Here is a 14,990-nt window from a genome sequence, read left to right as displayed (position 1 = left end):
TCTCTGCACAGGACCTCCGTTCCATTGCCAATGTCTCAATTGGTTTGCAGTACTTCCTCTCTTCTGTGGTCTGGCAGGCCACAGCTTTCCTTGCGCTGTCTGTACTGTGTCGAGGGGCTCATACGAAGAGGAGGCCTCTGTTCAGGCTCAGATCATTTTATCCCTGCCATCAACCTCCTCCCAGGGAGTTTTCCACTGTCTCTGTCGGGGTCAGGTGTGCCCAGTAGATTATCAGAAGGAAACTGGTTTTTTTTAGAACTATGATTATGCAGACCTTCAGGTGCCATGGGCCCTATCACTTCCTTATTTGATTTCCTGCTCCACCATCTACCCAAGATTTGGTTCTAACTGGCTCAGCAACCCCTACACCTCTGTGCGTCAGTATCTCGGGTGTAGTAATTAATTCATGTCTGGACGACCAGTGTGTTCTTAAATGAAGGAACAGAGGAATTGTTCCTTGCCCTACTGTCAGCATTAAAAAACCTGAGGCTGGAAATTTTGGGTGGAGGCATGTATTTGACACAATCCTCTCCACTATCCAGCTTAATTAATCACAGCCTGTTCCTTATAATTCATGAAAACCTTGTACGGCCAGATACATACAAGAATGTTTCAAAAATTAAAAACACTTTGTAACTGTTTTTGCGTCATTGGAATGGCATCATTTTCTCTACATTGTGTTCTTGTTTTCCAACATACGTATTCTACTGACATGCATTCTTCTTTATGCCATCCCAGTTGGGTCTTGTGAACACGGCTGCAGTAAATCTTTAAACTTGGAGACCATCTGTCAATAGTTCATATAACTGAAAATCAAATGAGCAATATTTGGATTTTAGGGATCATGTGCTGAGAACTGAAGTCTGTACAAACTGTCCAACGGGCTCTTTAAGTGTTTTTCTTATATCTTATCAGCAAAAATAATGATATATATTCTTCTTGTTTTCGAGTGATTCTGACATTCATGCCAACACTTGAAAAAATGTTTTTTTGGCAATACAATCCTTCATGCTATCTAATGAAAGGCTCCTGAGAATCCTCCTCAAGGCTTCTTCATTTTCTCCAGACTTTATTTTCCCCATTAGGATGTACAAAGTGACTGTGCCTGGATCCCTGGGCAAGGTCCGGCAAAACCAAGAATAGGAGACACTTCCTCACTCAAGGAGTTGTGGTTCTGGTTGAAACTAATACTCAGCTTTCTTTAAGAAACAGCAGGATAAGATCCATGGATCAAGAAACTAACTACCGAATTATAGGCCAAGTAGACAACATTTGTTTGTAAGGTCAATATGAACATTTAAGGTTCAAGGCTTTGAAAATATTCAACTAATTTGCTTCAAACAACATGTTTTTAAACAACTAACACTTAAGGCGTTTTCATAAGGTTTACTATGTTGTGCTGAAGTAGGAGAACATCCCTTTAATATAAATATAAAGGTAGAAGCAGTTAAATGTTTTAACACAAAAATGATTGGGAGTGTTAAGGGCATGAAATCTGTGATGGCATCAGATGAATAATAATAAGATACAACAGAAGTGGTAACTTTCTTTTCAAACTTTAGAAAAGGATACAATATTGACAGAGAGGGGAGATATTGCATCATTTTTAATTACTTGCATATTTAATCTGACTCATGTCTCCCGAATACATTTAGTATAAGTAATAAAATAAGACTTTCACTACATGTAACCCTGGTGAATGTGATCTCTTGTTGCCTATTGAAACACAAGGGTTTTGGTTCTCATCAATTAGCCACAGAAAGTACTACTGAGCAGGAACTTAGATGTCATTCTACTGTACATCAGATTTGTCATTCTAGGTTTGGCAACACTTAGTTATTCCAAACTCAGTGGAACTCAAAAAGAAAAATAAAACTGGAAATTAAACTAAAAATCCCCAAAACAAACACACATTCAATCATACTTCTCACGAACTGAGCAAAGCATGAACAAAACATCTCTGCTGCACTAGGTGCTGGATTCAAATAGGGTGAAGACATTATAAAGGGTTAAATCAGACATTGAGCAGCTTCACTTTATTATTTATTGCATTCTCTGCATTTGGAATAAATGCTGTTTCTTTTCCTCCAGGCTGTATAAATAATAGTTGACAGGTAGAATGATCAGTTGCTTTATATTTTTATTTGAGTTGTTCCAAGCACATAATGAAACTGATTACGTAACAACCTGTACCAGGAAAGTAGTGGGAAAAGCACTGAACAGACCAGATGCTTGTTTTTTCCCTGTCATCACTGCGTATTACCCAGGAAGATGTGTTAATGTGTAATAAAACGAAAGACGTGTGAATTCATGCCACAATTTTTTACTAGAGTACTTACACTAGGTACCTTTCCTATGGTACTTTTGTTTTTGACTTGATGAATTTAAAAATTAAGTGTTTGCTTTCATCAGCAAAAATGAATTATTTTATTGTTCTCAAGTGATTCTGACATTCATGCCAACACTTGAAAAAAAAAATGTTTTGGCAATACAAATCCTTCATGCTATCTAATGAAAGGCTCCTGAAAATCCTCCTCAGGCTTCTTCATTTTCTCGACTTTATTTTCCCCATTAGGATGTACAGTACAAAGTGACTGTGCCTCGATACCTGGGCAAGTTCCTGCAAAACCAAGAATAGGAGACACTTCCTCACTCAGAGAGATGTGGTTCTGGTTGAAACTGATACACAGCTATCTTTAAGAAACAGTAAGATGGGATTCTTGGATCAAGAAACTATTAACTACTAAATAGGACAGATAGGCCAAGTAGACTGTCAATGTTGTCACTAGGGACGTGTGAGAATAACTGGTTGGACCCTATGCGGTGCTGAGAGAGTAGTTTGAATGAGTTTGGGGTCCAAATCCCAGGAGCGAAAGGCAGAATACGAGGTCAAGGTAGGAAGGCTTGGTCGGGTATCCAGAAGTCAGGTCGAGAGTATCCAAATCCAAAAGGCTCTAGACAGAGACAAAGTTGAAGCCAGAAATTGAACAGGGTCGGGTATCCAGAAGTCAGGTCAGAAAGGTACGCGCACAAGAGAAAGTCAAAAGTCGAGCTCAACAGTGAGCGGGGACTGAGAGGAGTGAGAGGATATAAATAGGAAAAGGCGTGAGAAGTGATAAGAGCTTAACTAGTGCGCAGGTGTTAACGGCGAGAGGTGCACGCGGGAATACAGTTCGTGACATAGACTCCTCGTTTATAACCTTTCTTATGTTTTTATGTAAAATGTGAGTTTGGGAGAGTCCTTTTTCCTGTGTTTAGATGTGACAGACAATTGAGTGATTTTCCTCTGAGACCACCTTTGCCTTTATTATGGCAGTCATTAAAGAGACCTCACAAATTTCTCTCCTGCACGGCCCATAATCCGCCTGGACCTATTAATACAAAGAATTCCAGTAACCACCGCAGCAGAGTAACAACTTCTGGGCTTTTAGCCCAAGCTTTTCAGTTTGCTCAGATCGCAAACTTCAATAGTTTGATGTGATAGATTGTAATGTGTAGCAGATTAGGAGAAAGACAATCCACACTAACTGCTGTATGCTCCATACCACAGTGACAAAGACAACTATCCCAATGTTTTTGAAAAGTCAGCAAGAACCCAGTTGGAGCACTGTACTTACTACTACTTGTTTCATTGGAATGAATGTGGCACAAATGCTGCCTTATTTGTGGGACAGCAACACAATGAATGAAAATGATCTAAAATCTGAATTAAAAGTGGCAACATATGACAGAATTCAATATTTCATGAGGCGTCCCCTGGTGTTTTGTCAACATAAGTCATCTTGTGGCTAGCAGGGTACACACATACACTTTTGCTGTTCAGAAAGAGTTTCCCTCCAGGACAGATCTGCAGATACGTACTTTACAATAACAGAAATATTGCACTTGTGCACATGACAATAAACTCTACTCTCTTCCTCTTCCAGCAGCAACCTTAGTTTTTCCCAGGAGGTCTCCCATCCAGGTACTGAGCAGGCTCACACCTGCCAAGCTTCGGTGGGCTGTCAGTTGTGTGTTGTAGGGTGATATGGCTGCTGGCTGGCACACAAACAGGAAGCAATAAATTGTGTGGCTTAAAATCTGTATATATTGTAAATCATTTGAACAAGAAACTGAATAAGGGACATAGCAAAGATGCTGAATAATCGTTATGTCGAATACAGTGTCCGCTAATCTTTATGACGCTGTTGCACTTCTCTTTTGGGTTACTGTGTTACGCACTTACACTGTAGGTTCCTTGGCGGGTTTTTTGCTGTTCTCTGGGACTTCCGAGACATGCACAATAAAGAACAGACATCAAAGCCCGTCCGTCTCAATCTCTGGTTTTCCACGGTGTAACAAGAATCGTCTAATTTTCTGTAAAAATCTAACTTGCATTCATACTATCAGTGTCATTGTCAAAGTGTTATGACTGGATTTTCCGATAGCAAAACAAAATTGACAGGGAAAGAATATATTAGCAAAGCAGGACATGTGCCTGTAAAGTATTCTATTGTTTTGTTGTCAAATGAAAACAAAAGTTTGTCCATATATTTCTTTTTCATTCAGATTCATTCTATTCAACAATCATGTCCAACAGGCAAGTTGAACAAATCATGCTCAATTAGTATTTAAAAATTTTAAGAAAAACCTGTACCTACACAATAAAGTACTTATTAAAACCTGATCTGAAACTACATGGATCAAGACCTTGAGATTGTTTATCAGCTGAGATACATTATCTACAGTATACTGTATGTCTCTCTATCTTCTTTGGTGTTAGTGTCCATGGAATAGTTAACAAATAATAATAGACTATATATTCCCTGACTTTCTAATAGCATTTGGCACCTTAACATGTAAGGTGATAATTCATCATCAGAAATGTTAATTATTCATCTCCTCACTGGAGTAGTCGTGGCTTAGCTTGTAGCATATAAATTGAGGCACCACACTTAGTCATAAAGAGCTTATACTGTGCATCTATAGGTTCTTTTCCAGCCCAGCCTCTCGAATTCCACACTAACAATGATTCTAAGCCTAGTGGTGATCTGGGGAGTCTTGGTTTGGCTTTGTTGCTGCTTGTGGCTGATTCTGGGGATCCGCAGAAGGTACAGTAAATGCACTACTGTCTTATTTTGTACACTTGGGTTTTGCACCTTTGTACTATTACAAATTATTTATTAAGTAATTATAATTATACACTAGAATTAGTGTCTAATTCTTAATGCTCATGTTTTTATATATGTGGAATAATATGTATTTTACTTCTTGTTTATTGACTTTCTAACTGCAGCTAAAGACCAAAAATACATACAGTATTAGATATTTATTACAGACTGTGGTGTAATATGTTTTTTTTAAAACATTTCTGTCATTGAGCACAAAACCACAGCCTGTGTTTGTGTTTTTGAAACATCATAGTTGGCATCGACACAATTCTGCATTTCTCTGTTTTGGACAGTAAGCGGGTTTTGTGTCACGCCCAGTACACCTAGAGGGTGCTCTACTTTCCTCCTGTTCCTAGTTCCCTGTGATTATTCTTGTCTTTCTGGTGTGTCTTGTTGTGTAGCCTATTTATTTCCTGCTTCTGCTCTACTACTGGCTCAGCACTGACATTCGGATGTCCTGAGACCCGCCTAGCACCAGGTTGCCCCACGTCTGCTACCTGAGGGCAAAGGTTTCTATACGGCATTTTCTGAACAGCTGAGCCCAGGCTAACCCCCGTCTCGCCGCTACGCATAGGGTCTTTTACGCTCTCCTGTCATTCCATGGTTCATCCCTTCCGACATCCGTGACATTTGGGTATTCTGTGACTCATTTTATCATACTAAAATTGTGGAAATTAGCAAAAAAGACAATGTTTAGACTTATCAAGCCCGGCCCTTAGTTGTGATAAACATGCTGTTTTCAGAACACTTTGGAATTTTCCCATTCTTTCAGTTTCCTTTAAGGAACAGCCCGGCAGGGAAACCATGGGCAGAGGGTGACAGGGTTTTCCTATTAAATCTGTTTAATTTTTCAGGTGTCCAGGAGAGCCCCCATTAGAGAATGGTCTCATTCCCTACCTTGGATGTGCCCTCCAGTTTGGTGCCAACCCACTCGAGTTCCTTCGGAGCCGACAGAAGAAGTATGGACACATCTTCACATGCAAAATCGCAGGCCAATATGTTCATTTCCTCACAGACCCTTTCTCATACCACTCTGTGATCCGCCAGGGTAGGCATCTGGACTGGAAGAAATTTCACTTTGCTGCCTCTGCCAAGGTAACAGATTAATACTTTTAATGTACCTTAACAGAAATTGTTTTTAATCATCAGGTTATTTTTCATAATAAAATAAAAATAAATAGTTATATAGGCTTTTTAAGAGAAGGGAATACAATTTATTACAAGAACGGACAAATTGACAATTTTAGAATGCATCTAATCATTCACAAAAAGGACTTTTAATTAAACTAGATAACTGAGTATTTCAGAATAGTTTCAGAATAACTTGCATTTTTTAACATGTAACAAATACAAAATGACAATTATAAATTCTGTTTAATTTTGTAAAAGCCAGATACAGTAGGTAGAAAAATCTCATATCTCCCATTTCTTTTATGAAGTCAATATTCTCTCTACAGTATGTCTCAGTGCAACTTAATATAAAGAAACAGGATTAATATTTATTTTTTCCAGGCTTTTGGACATGAAAGCATGGATCCAAACGATGGCTTTACCACAGAAAACTTGCACCAGACGTTTATCAAGACACTGCAGGGGGATGCTTTGCAATCTCTGGTTGAGAACATGATGGAAAACCTCCAGTGTGTCATGCTGCAGTCAAGCACACTGAAAATGAACTCAAACGACTGGGTCACAGATGGGATCTTTGCCTTCTGCTACAAGGTGATGTTTGAGGCTGGCTATTTGACCCTGTTTGGCAAAGAGCTCAATCCTCAAGAAGACAAGAACCTTGCCAGACAGGAGGCTCAGAAGGCACTGGTACTGAACGCCCTTGAAAATTTCAAAGAGTTTGACAAGATCTTCCCAGCTCTTGTCGCCGGTCTGCCCATCCATGTTTTCAAAAGCGCTCACAGTGCAAGAGAGAACCTGGCGAAGACCCTCCTTCATGAAAACCTCAGCAAAAGGACGAATATGTCTGATTTAATTTCTCTCAGAATGATTCTGAATGACACCTTGTCTACCTTCGATGATATGAGTAAAGCCCGAACCCATGTAGCCCTGCTGTGGGCATCACAAGCCAACACATTGCCAGCCACTTTCTGGACTCTGTTCTATCTCATCAGGTACATAGTTTTTCAAGCTGGTGAATAGTCTGTTATAATAATGTAATGTAAATGTAATGTAATGTAAAAATAATAATGTAAAAACATGTAAATAATGAACTCCTAATACAGTATATTCAGAAAATCTAATTTACATCAGAAAGTGTCCATGAAACAAAGATGGCAATATCTTAATGCTGTCTTGTTATATCAAGAGCTAACTAGACTTTCAAGATGCCTTACTTGCATAGACTCAATGCTACCTACAGTTTAATCTTCCTCTCCTTCACAGGTGTCCTAAAGCAATGAAAGCTGCAAGTGATGAAGTGAAGAGAATACTGGAGGATTCTGGCCAGAGAGCAAGCGTGGATGGCACCCATATATGTTTAAACAGGACACAACTAGATAACATGCCTGTATTGGGTACGTCCAGCTTAATTAAAATGATAACTTTATCTTAAAACACATTAAATATTTAGGCATATACTGTATATAAGGTGGCATTCAAGATAAACTGTAGTTTGCAATACAATGTGAGACTGCAAAATAATTCAATTAAAAAATGTGGGATACAATGCAATAGATTAACCTGATCTCTTCTGTTTTTCATAATATTTTTTTACAGACTGCATCATCAAAGAATCGATGAGGCTATCCAGTGCATCCCTTAATGTCAGAATTGCCAAAAACAACTTTCAGCTGCACTTGGATAACAATGAATCCTACAGCATCCGGAAAGATGATGCGATAGCCCTTTATCCACAGCTACTGCACTTTGATCCAGAAATTTATGAAGATCCACTGGTTTGTTCAAAATACTTGCTCTAAATATTTGTATAGATAGGACATACTGTAAGACACTGCTAATCTGAAATATGTTTTGCCAATAGGTTGGTAGCACTCAATTGCTGTAGAAGCAGTATTGGTAATATTCGAATGCTTTTCTTGAATGAGGCTAAAAAATTGTCATCACACCTTCATAAACTTCATGCCAGCAGCCATATCACCCTGCAACTCACAACTGACAACCCACTGAAGTTTACCAGGTTTGAGCCTGTCCAGTACCTGGATGAGAGATCTTCTGGGAAAATTAAGATTGCTGCTGGAAGAGGTGTTGGTGGGGCCAGTAGGGGGCGCTCACCCTGCGGTCTGTGTGGGTCCTAATGCCCCAGTACAGTGACAGGGACACTATACTGTAAAAAGGCGCCGTCCTTCACATGAGACATAAAGCCAAGATCCTGACGGTCTGTGGTTATTAAAAATCCCAGGGCATTGTTCAAAAAGAGTAGGGGTGTTACTACGGCATCCTCGCCAAATTTCCTATTATTATTATTATTATTATTATTATTATTATCATTTGCCACATGTACAGTAATTGCTAGGTTGACACAATAAAGAGCATATGAAAACTGTATGCCTCAGTCTTTGGTTTCTCGCAGGAAGTTTTAGCTGAAGGCTGAACTCCAGATGGAGAGTTCAGGTGAAAGGCATGGTCGTCACCACTGAGGACTAGAGAGCTGACAATGATTCAGTAACAGGGGTCCTTATATGTTTAATGACATTTTATTTTGCTTCACAGTTTTTATACATTTTCTTTCATTGTGTTGTGTGGTGTTTATCTAGGAGTTATGGCTGTGTTTGTTTTTGCTTCATGTTTCAGTGTGTATAAAATATTCAGAAATATTTACCTTTTTCATAGCTGTATGGCGCATTAAAAGAAGAAAACAAAACTGTCATAGCCTAAATACTGTTTATGGATTATATAATCCCTTGGTAATATTGTTTTTATTTATACACAGACATTTAAATATGACAGATACCTGGATGAAAATGGACAAGAGAAAACATCCTTTTGCAGAAATGGTCGCAAACTAAGATATTATTACATGCCATTTGGATCCGGAGTGACAAAATGTCCCGGAAGGTTTTTTGCTGTTCATGAAATCAAGCAGTTCCTGTCTTCGTTGCTTTCCTACTTTGACATGGAGCTTTTAGATCCAAATGAGAAAATCCCTCCATTGGATCAGTCTCGTGCTGGACTGGGTATTTTACAGCCTACATATGATGTCGATTTTAGGTACAGACTGAAGGGTTTATAAAAAAGTGCTTGTTTATTTCTGAAATGCAACTGTAAATACTGTATATTATGCTCATAACGGACGTTATACATTGCTTTACCATTATGAAAAGTGCTTGGCCTTGCTGCTACTGACAGTATAAACAGTTTCTATGTTATTAATTTGGCTCATTTACAAATGGAGCTTCAGTGGTTGGGTTTATTCACTAGTAGACTATATAGCTCTCTGTAGAGTTCACACGAGAAGTTATTTTGAGAAATAGAGTAAAGAGTGCAAGTTATGACAACATGAGACAGATAAGGACCAGCGATACTGAACCCTCACTACAAGGAACAGAGGCCAATTTTCAAGTTGTACAGTATGTGTTATAGGAATGATAGTTTAATACGAAGAGTCTTTGATTTATCTTTATCTGCTTTGGTCTTTATTTGGAAAGATTTGATCAAAATAAACAGTTATTGAAAAGGTGTATTTTGAAATCTTTGTAACGCCCCCGGGGTTCGCCGACGGAAAGAAACAGGCAGGAGGCTCTGGCACGGGTTGGCAGAACATTTATTAAAGACGCTGAGGGGGGAATACACACACAGGGACTGGGGGGATACAGCACTGCACCTCACCTTCACAGACACAAGAGGGAAGCGTCTCCAGCCCTCGTCCTACTATATACGGGCGGGTAGTCCCGCCCCTCAGCCACCGTTCACAGCCTGCCTTGCGTGCGCATGGCTACAGCGCCCCACGTGGGTCCTACACATATATTATTTAAACCACATTTAGAATGAGTCATGTAATATTATTCTTTGTTGTCTACAACTAAAATTGTTCTTTTAATTGTAACGCTACCTTACTGCCACGACTGCAGAAAATCTACTGAGAATAATAAAGTTGTTTTTGGAACTTGAACAGAGTATTTGACACAATTTATACAGTTGAGTTTTAACTTGATGAAAAAGGATTTGCCATTTTTTCAATACCCATTTTTTGACATGAATAAACCATTCTTTTCATAATGTAAAACATGCCATACATCCAATTTTATAGTAATACATAAAACGTGAATGTTAAAACATGTAACTTTTCATATATTGCTATAAAATTGAGTGTCTGGCATTGTGTCACATTACCACTGGAGTATTGTACATTATGTAAACATTGGAAAACAATTATTCAGTTTATGTTAAGAGTTGAACAAATGTTTGAGAATGTGATTTTAATACAAGAATTAGAATTTTAGATACAGTAAATACCACAGTCTGAAACATCTGGAGGGGACCTCTAAACAAGCACCTGTTACGACCACGCACGGCACCTAATTAACCACTCTCTGATCCAAGATTTCCACCAAGTCTCCCTGAAGGGTGTCAGGAGCTACCTTTAGGAGGGGGGTACTGTTACGACCAAGCACGGCACCTAATTAATCTAATCATCTAATTAATCCCTCATACCTGTCCCCTTCGCTATTTAAACCTTCACTTCCCACTTCCCAATGCTCGGTATTGGAGTCACTCACCTTGGTGAGCACTTTGCTACAGCAAACTCTTTCCACGCACTTTATCCTGATAAACTCTCCTGGCCTTTTGACTTTTGGCTTTGGCTCTTGGATAATTGCTTTTCGGACCTCCCTTTCGGATCTGTTTGTTCCTCGAAACTGGACTAAGCACTGCATAGGGTTCTGCTTACTTTACGGCATCGGCCTCTAACACTACCAGAGCTGAAGTGATATAAAATAGTCATGAGATCTGACAGCTCATTACAAGGCCATGTGATTTTAGTGAAATGCACAAGCTGCAGAATGCATTTCAACCCAACTCAATTAAACACAGTTTAAATCCAGTTAAAGTGAGAAAAGCATTTTGATTGGTTTGAATCTAAATATTAACCAGGCTAGCTCATTTGGAGTGAGAAATGTGACTTGTTGGAATGAGTTAGCAAGTTGTTGAGTTGTTTTTTCCTTGTTTGATACATGGAATTCTGTGACACCAAATATCTCTCTTTGTGACTACTTATTTTGCTGTTCAGATGTACAGTTTTAATGGCTGACAGAATACATCCCCACTTTATTTCACACTTAATAGTAGTTATTAAACTATAACTGTTTCACTTAACTTAATTAGTTTTTGTGATTTGGACATTTGGCTGTTTTGTGATGTATATCAATAAGCGGCTGACCAAGCTAGGGTCAAAGGGTTTTCCTTTCACCATTGTTTCAGGTTCTTTAAACAGGTTCTGCACTGTATAAAATTCAAGGTGAACTGTTTTTTGCATCCACCATACTGTATATATCTGTTTCCCCAAGATCCCATCTATCTAAATAGATGAATACTTGGCCATGGTTTCTTTTTTTGCTTGTGAAGTTAGTAAAGATGGAAAGCAATACACAATTCTTTGGATCGCAAATGTGTGCCCATGCCTACAGATTATTAGATTTCTTTTCAGGTTTTCAGTGAGGTTACTGAATTAAAAAGAGAAATTCATTTTTTTTTAAATTGCTTCATCTCCCTAAAAATGAAATGTATTATTAAAGTTAAAAAAATGAAAGTTAATCTATAGATCAGAAATGTGTTCGATATTTAATAATTCGTTAAACTCTGTTGAGTAATTAATAATATTGCTTGTTGTAAATAAAGTTGTATTGCTTAATAATATTAAAAATATTAGCGTGGAAAACATTAGCGTGGAATTACCCCTCCACCACACACACACAAAGAATTGATTTTTAGTTTTGATTGGACTTTGAATGAAAGTGATGTTGTTATTGATTGTATGTTCCAGTTTTATAGACAGGTAATAGTCAGCAAACAAGAACCAAGAGATAAATGCTGCTGTCTAGCAGAAAAGGTGAAGGCAGGGCAACAGAGGGTTTACTACAGTATAGGTAGAATTACAAGTCATTCAAGATTTTCTTTCTGCATCCTTTAAATATGATCATTTCTGATTTTTTTAGAATTATATATTATAATGCTGACAGTACTGACACAGTGTGCAATCTTTCTTTCCCTCTCATTGTATAAAGATGCATATCCAACTTATACAGTATGTACACAGCATCATACATACAGAAAAGAGAAGAGAGAAAACACAACTGTGAAGGCTGTGAAGCCTTCTTCTCTTTCCAGCACGGAATAAACCTATTACTTGTTCCTTTGTAGACTATGCACCCTGACGCAGCGACCCACCTGAACTACTTCCATCATACATACAGTGTATGAATCAACTTTTTTTATCCATTGGAGGTTTTTCTCCACAGATCTAATGAGATTTTCCCAGCTCTTGGTCCAGAACAGAATAAGCTCTTAATTTACTGAATGTTATAGTAAAAGACACAATAATTAAAATGAAAGCTTTTCCTGTCAAATATAATTTTGGGATTTCAATCAAGGTGTATTTTGCAAGAGAAAAAAAGTGGAGCAAATGTTTTGAAAGTAGTCACAATAATACTTTCACATTTTTGTCTTTAAATCTTAATCCTACGTAGTTGTTTTAACGAATATCCTTGCTCCATCCCTGGAGTGTCGCAATCCCTGGAGTGTAGATACTTTTCTACTTCATATTGAATCAGAACAAAATGAACATTTTTGACTATTAAATAAAAGCCAGTGTTACGTTCAGAAAACAGTACAGCACACCATAGCAGATTACATGGCAGACACTTCAGACATTATCCCCACTGACGCAAGTGTGTTGCAATATACTGTAGCAAATGAAGATCAAAAACTACTGGGGCTACACCATTCCAAACATTGTATTGGTATAATGGTTCACCAGACACCAAACCTTGACAAAGATTATTTGCAGGATGAGGACTTTGAATTATTGAACCAGAGTCATTTGCAGAACTACGTTCTGATGTGGATTTCATGCATTGTGGCAGTTTTTCTTATTTGAAGAATTTCAGAATTGAAAAACGCTTAAATATCAAATAGACATGACAATACGTCTAACACAGTACATAATAATAACATTTTCATGAATAAATGCAGATAATCACAAAATAGAAAGCTTTACATTAATATATATATACTTAAAACAGTATATACGAACACACTTCATTAAGTTTAGACAAGGTAACAGTTACATAGCAACAGTTTATCTTGCTCTGGTGCATTTTTTCCAAGTCATTTTTCATCACTTCTAAAACAGGACAAATCCCATTGTTTACCTTCACATGATAATCTATATCACAGGTCTTAAGGTACAGTCCTATGCCCCTTATTTTCCACAGAGTTTCTGCTTCCTCCTTCCCTTCTCTCCACAGATCTCTGAGGTAATAGTTCTCTCTAATAATAGACAGGGCCAGGCTACCCACTCCCCTGCTTGTAACCTCAATGCCTTTGAACACCCCCATGTTCCTCACTCTCCACAGGGCGTCTTCCCCACTGTTCACCACAGCCCAAATCCTGTCAAACACGTCAGAAGGACGTTTGACAGGAGAGATGTTGTTTATAATGAAAGCAGAAGTCAGGGAAATGTGAACCTGAGATATACGGAGTAATATGGGGAAACACTAGTACTACGTGTACATAAACGCTGTTCATTCCCCCCAAGTCGCAGGAGTTAACAATGCCCTTGCTAGTTCCCAACTATTCCAGACAGCTTCCCATCTATCCCATCATGCACTCGCTCAGTTCCCCATTACCGCCTGATGAGGGTGCTACAATACACTGTCCAAATCTTTTTTTGTATCAGTTAAGAATTAGGTTAATTCTAGTTAAGAATTAGGTGGTATATTTGCATAGTCTTAATGCCTTGTGATTCATTTTTTATTTCATGATGCATGAGGTTTCTGTGGGTGTTGTATTCTTCACCATTGCTCTCTGTTAGCTATGTTTCTGTGATTGCAATCACTTTCTAATTGCCTGCTGATGCAGAAGTGTGCACTTCTTGCACTTGTGTTCCTAATACTCTTGGCATTTAGTTATAAGCACTTAATTACCTGTTTCTCTGATATTTTGTTCTCTTTGTTGCTACTCTTGAACATTTTCTTAGGATTCTGCCTCTTCCACTCTTATAAAAACATTTTTGGATTTCTCTATAGGTACTTGTCAAATATCTAGAACATGGTTGATAGATACAGTATTCATTTTTCTCTGCATGATACACGAAAAGGTATATTCTTGTGAGTCATACGGTTCTTCTGTTAGGTCCCTATCATCACCACTTATACGGTAGGTGCTTCAAGTTCAGGAATAAAACAATTATTTGCAATTAATGAATAGTTAGCTGAATTTTAGATTTAATTATAGGTCTATGTAAATAAGATTATATTGGTATGCTGTAGAATATTTAAACAGGTATAAAAAACATACTGTAAAGTAGACGTTTCTACTAGGCAACCAAGCCTAGATGTCTTGAAAATATTGAAAATATTGTCTGGTTCTTACTTTTTTCCCTGAAACTGCTTTAAAAGGTTCAGTATCTAAAAATATAAGGGTATCAGTATAAGAAAATCACTCAAATAAACATTAAACGAATCTTGTGTAGCTCATTGCTGCCACCCTGTGTTAATGCTGCAGTTCCAAACTGATTATAAGTATACATATGTACTTTTACTCATGCAAAGTGTGTTTTTGAGGAACATAGTCAGAGGATATCATAAACTTGCTTCTATTAGAGAATTAGTATTTCTAATTAGTTTTCTTCTGAAGCAGAAGATTATTTAAATC

The 14,990-nt window shown here is 38.0% G+C and overlaps 1 protein-coding gene across 1 annotated transcript; it reads left to right on the top strand.

The window, feature by feature from the left end:
• Nucleotides 1–4,962: 4,962 nt before the first annotated feature.
• LOC148655646 (cytochrome P450 7A1-like) lies at nt 4,963–9,789 on the top strand. The gene is made up of 6 exons (XM_088642390.1): nt 4,963–5,090; nt 6,005–6,245; nt 6,663–7,273; nt 7,545–7,675; nt 7,878–8,056; nt 9,052–9,789. The coding sequence occupies exons 1-6, from the start codon at nt 5,008–5,010 to the stop codon at nt 9,349–9,351; spliced, it is 1,545 nt and encodes a 514-aa protein (XP_088498516.1). The 5' UTR covers nt 4,963–5,007; the 3' UTR covers nt 9,352–9,789.
• Nucleotides 9,790–14,990: the final 5,201 nt, after the last annotated feature.

The sequence above is a fragment of the Lepisosteus platostomus genome, chromosome 8 (assembly GCF_059453375.1).
Source record: "Lepisosteus platostomus isolate fLepPlt1 chromosome 8, fLepPlt1.hap1, whole genome shotgun sequence".
NCBI classification, from domain to species: Eukaryota; Metazoa; Chordata; class Actinopteri; order Semionotiformes; family Lepisosteidae; genus Lepisosteus; species Lepisosteus platostomus.
Note: the sequence above shows the minus strand (reverse complement) of the source record. Positions and strands in the feature narration are given on the sequence as shown.

Coding starts and splice junctions, on each gene's coding strand:
- LOC148655646 (XM_088642390.1), top strand. CDS start 5,008: ATGATTCTAAGCCTAGTGGTGATCTGGGGAGTCTTGGTTTGGCTTTGT. Junction 6,246..6,662: donor ACTTTGCTGCCTCTGCCAAG/GTAACAGATTAA, acceptor TATTTTTTCCAG/GCTTTTGGACATGAAAGCAT. Junction 7,274..7,544: donor ACTCTGTTCTATCTCATCAG/GTACATAGTTTT, acceptor TCTCCTTCACAG/GTGTCCTAAAGCAATGAAAG.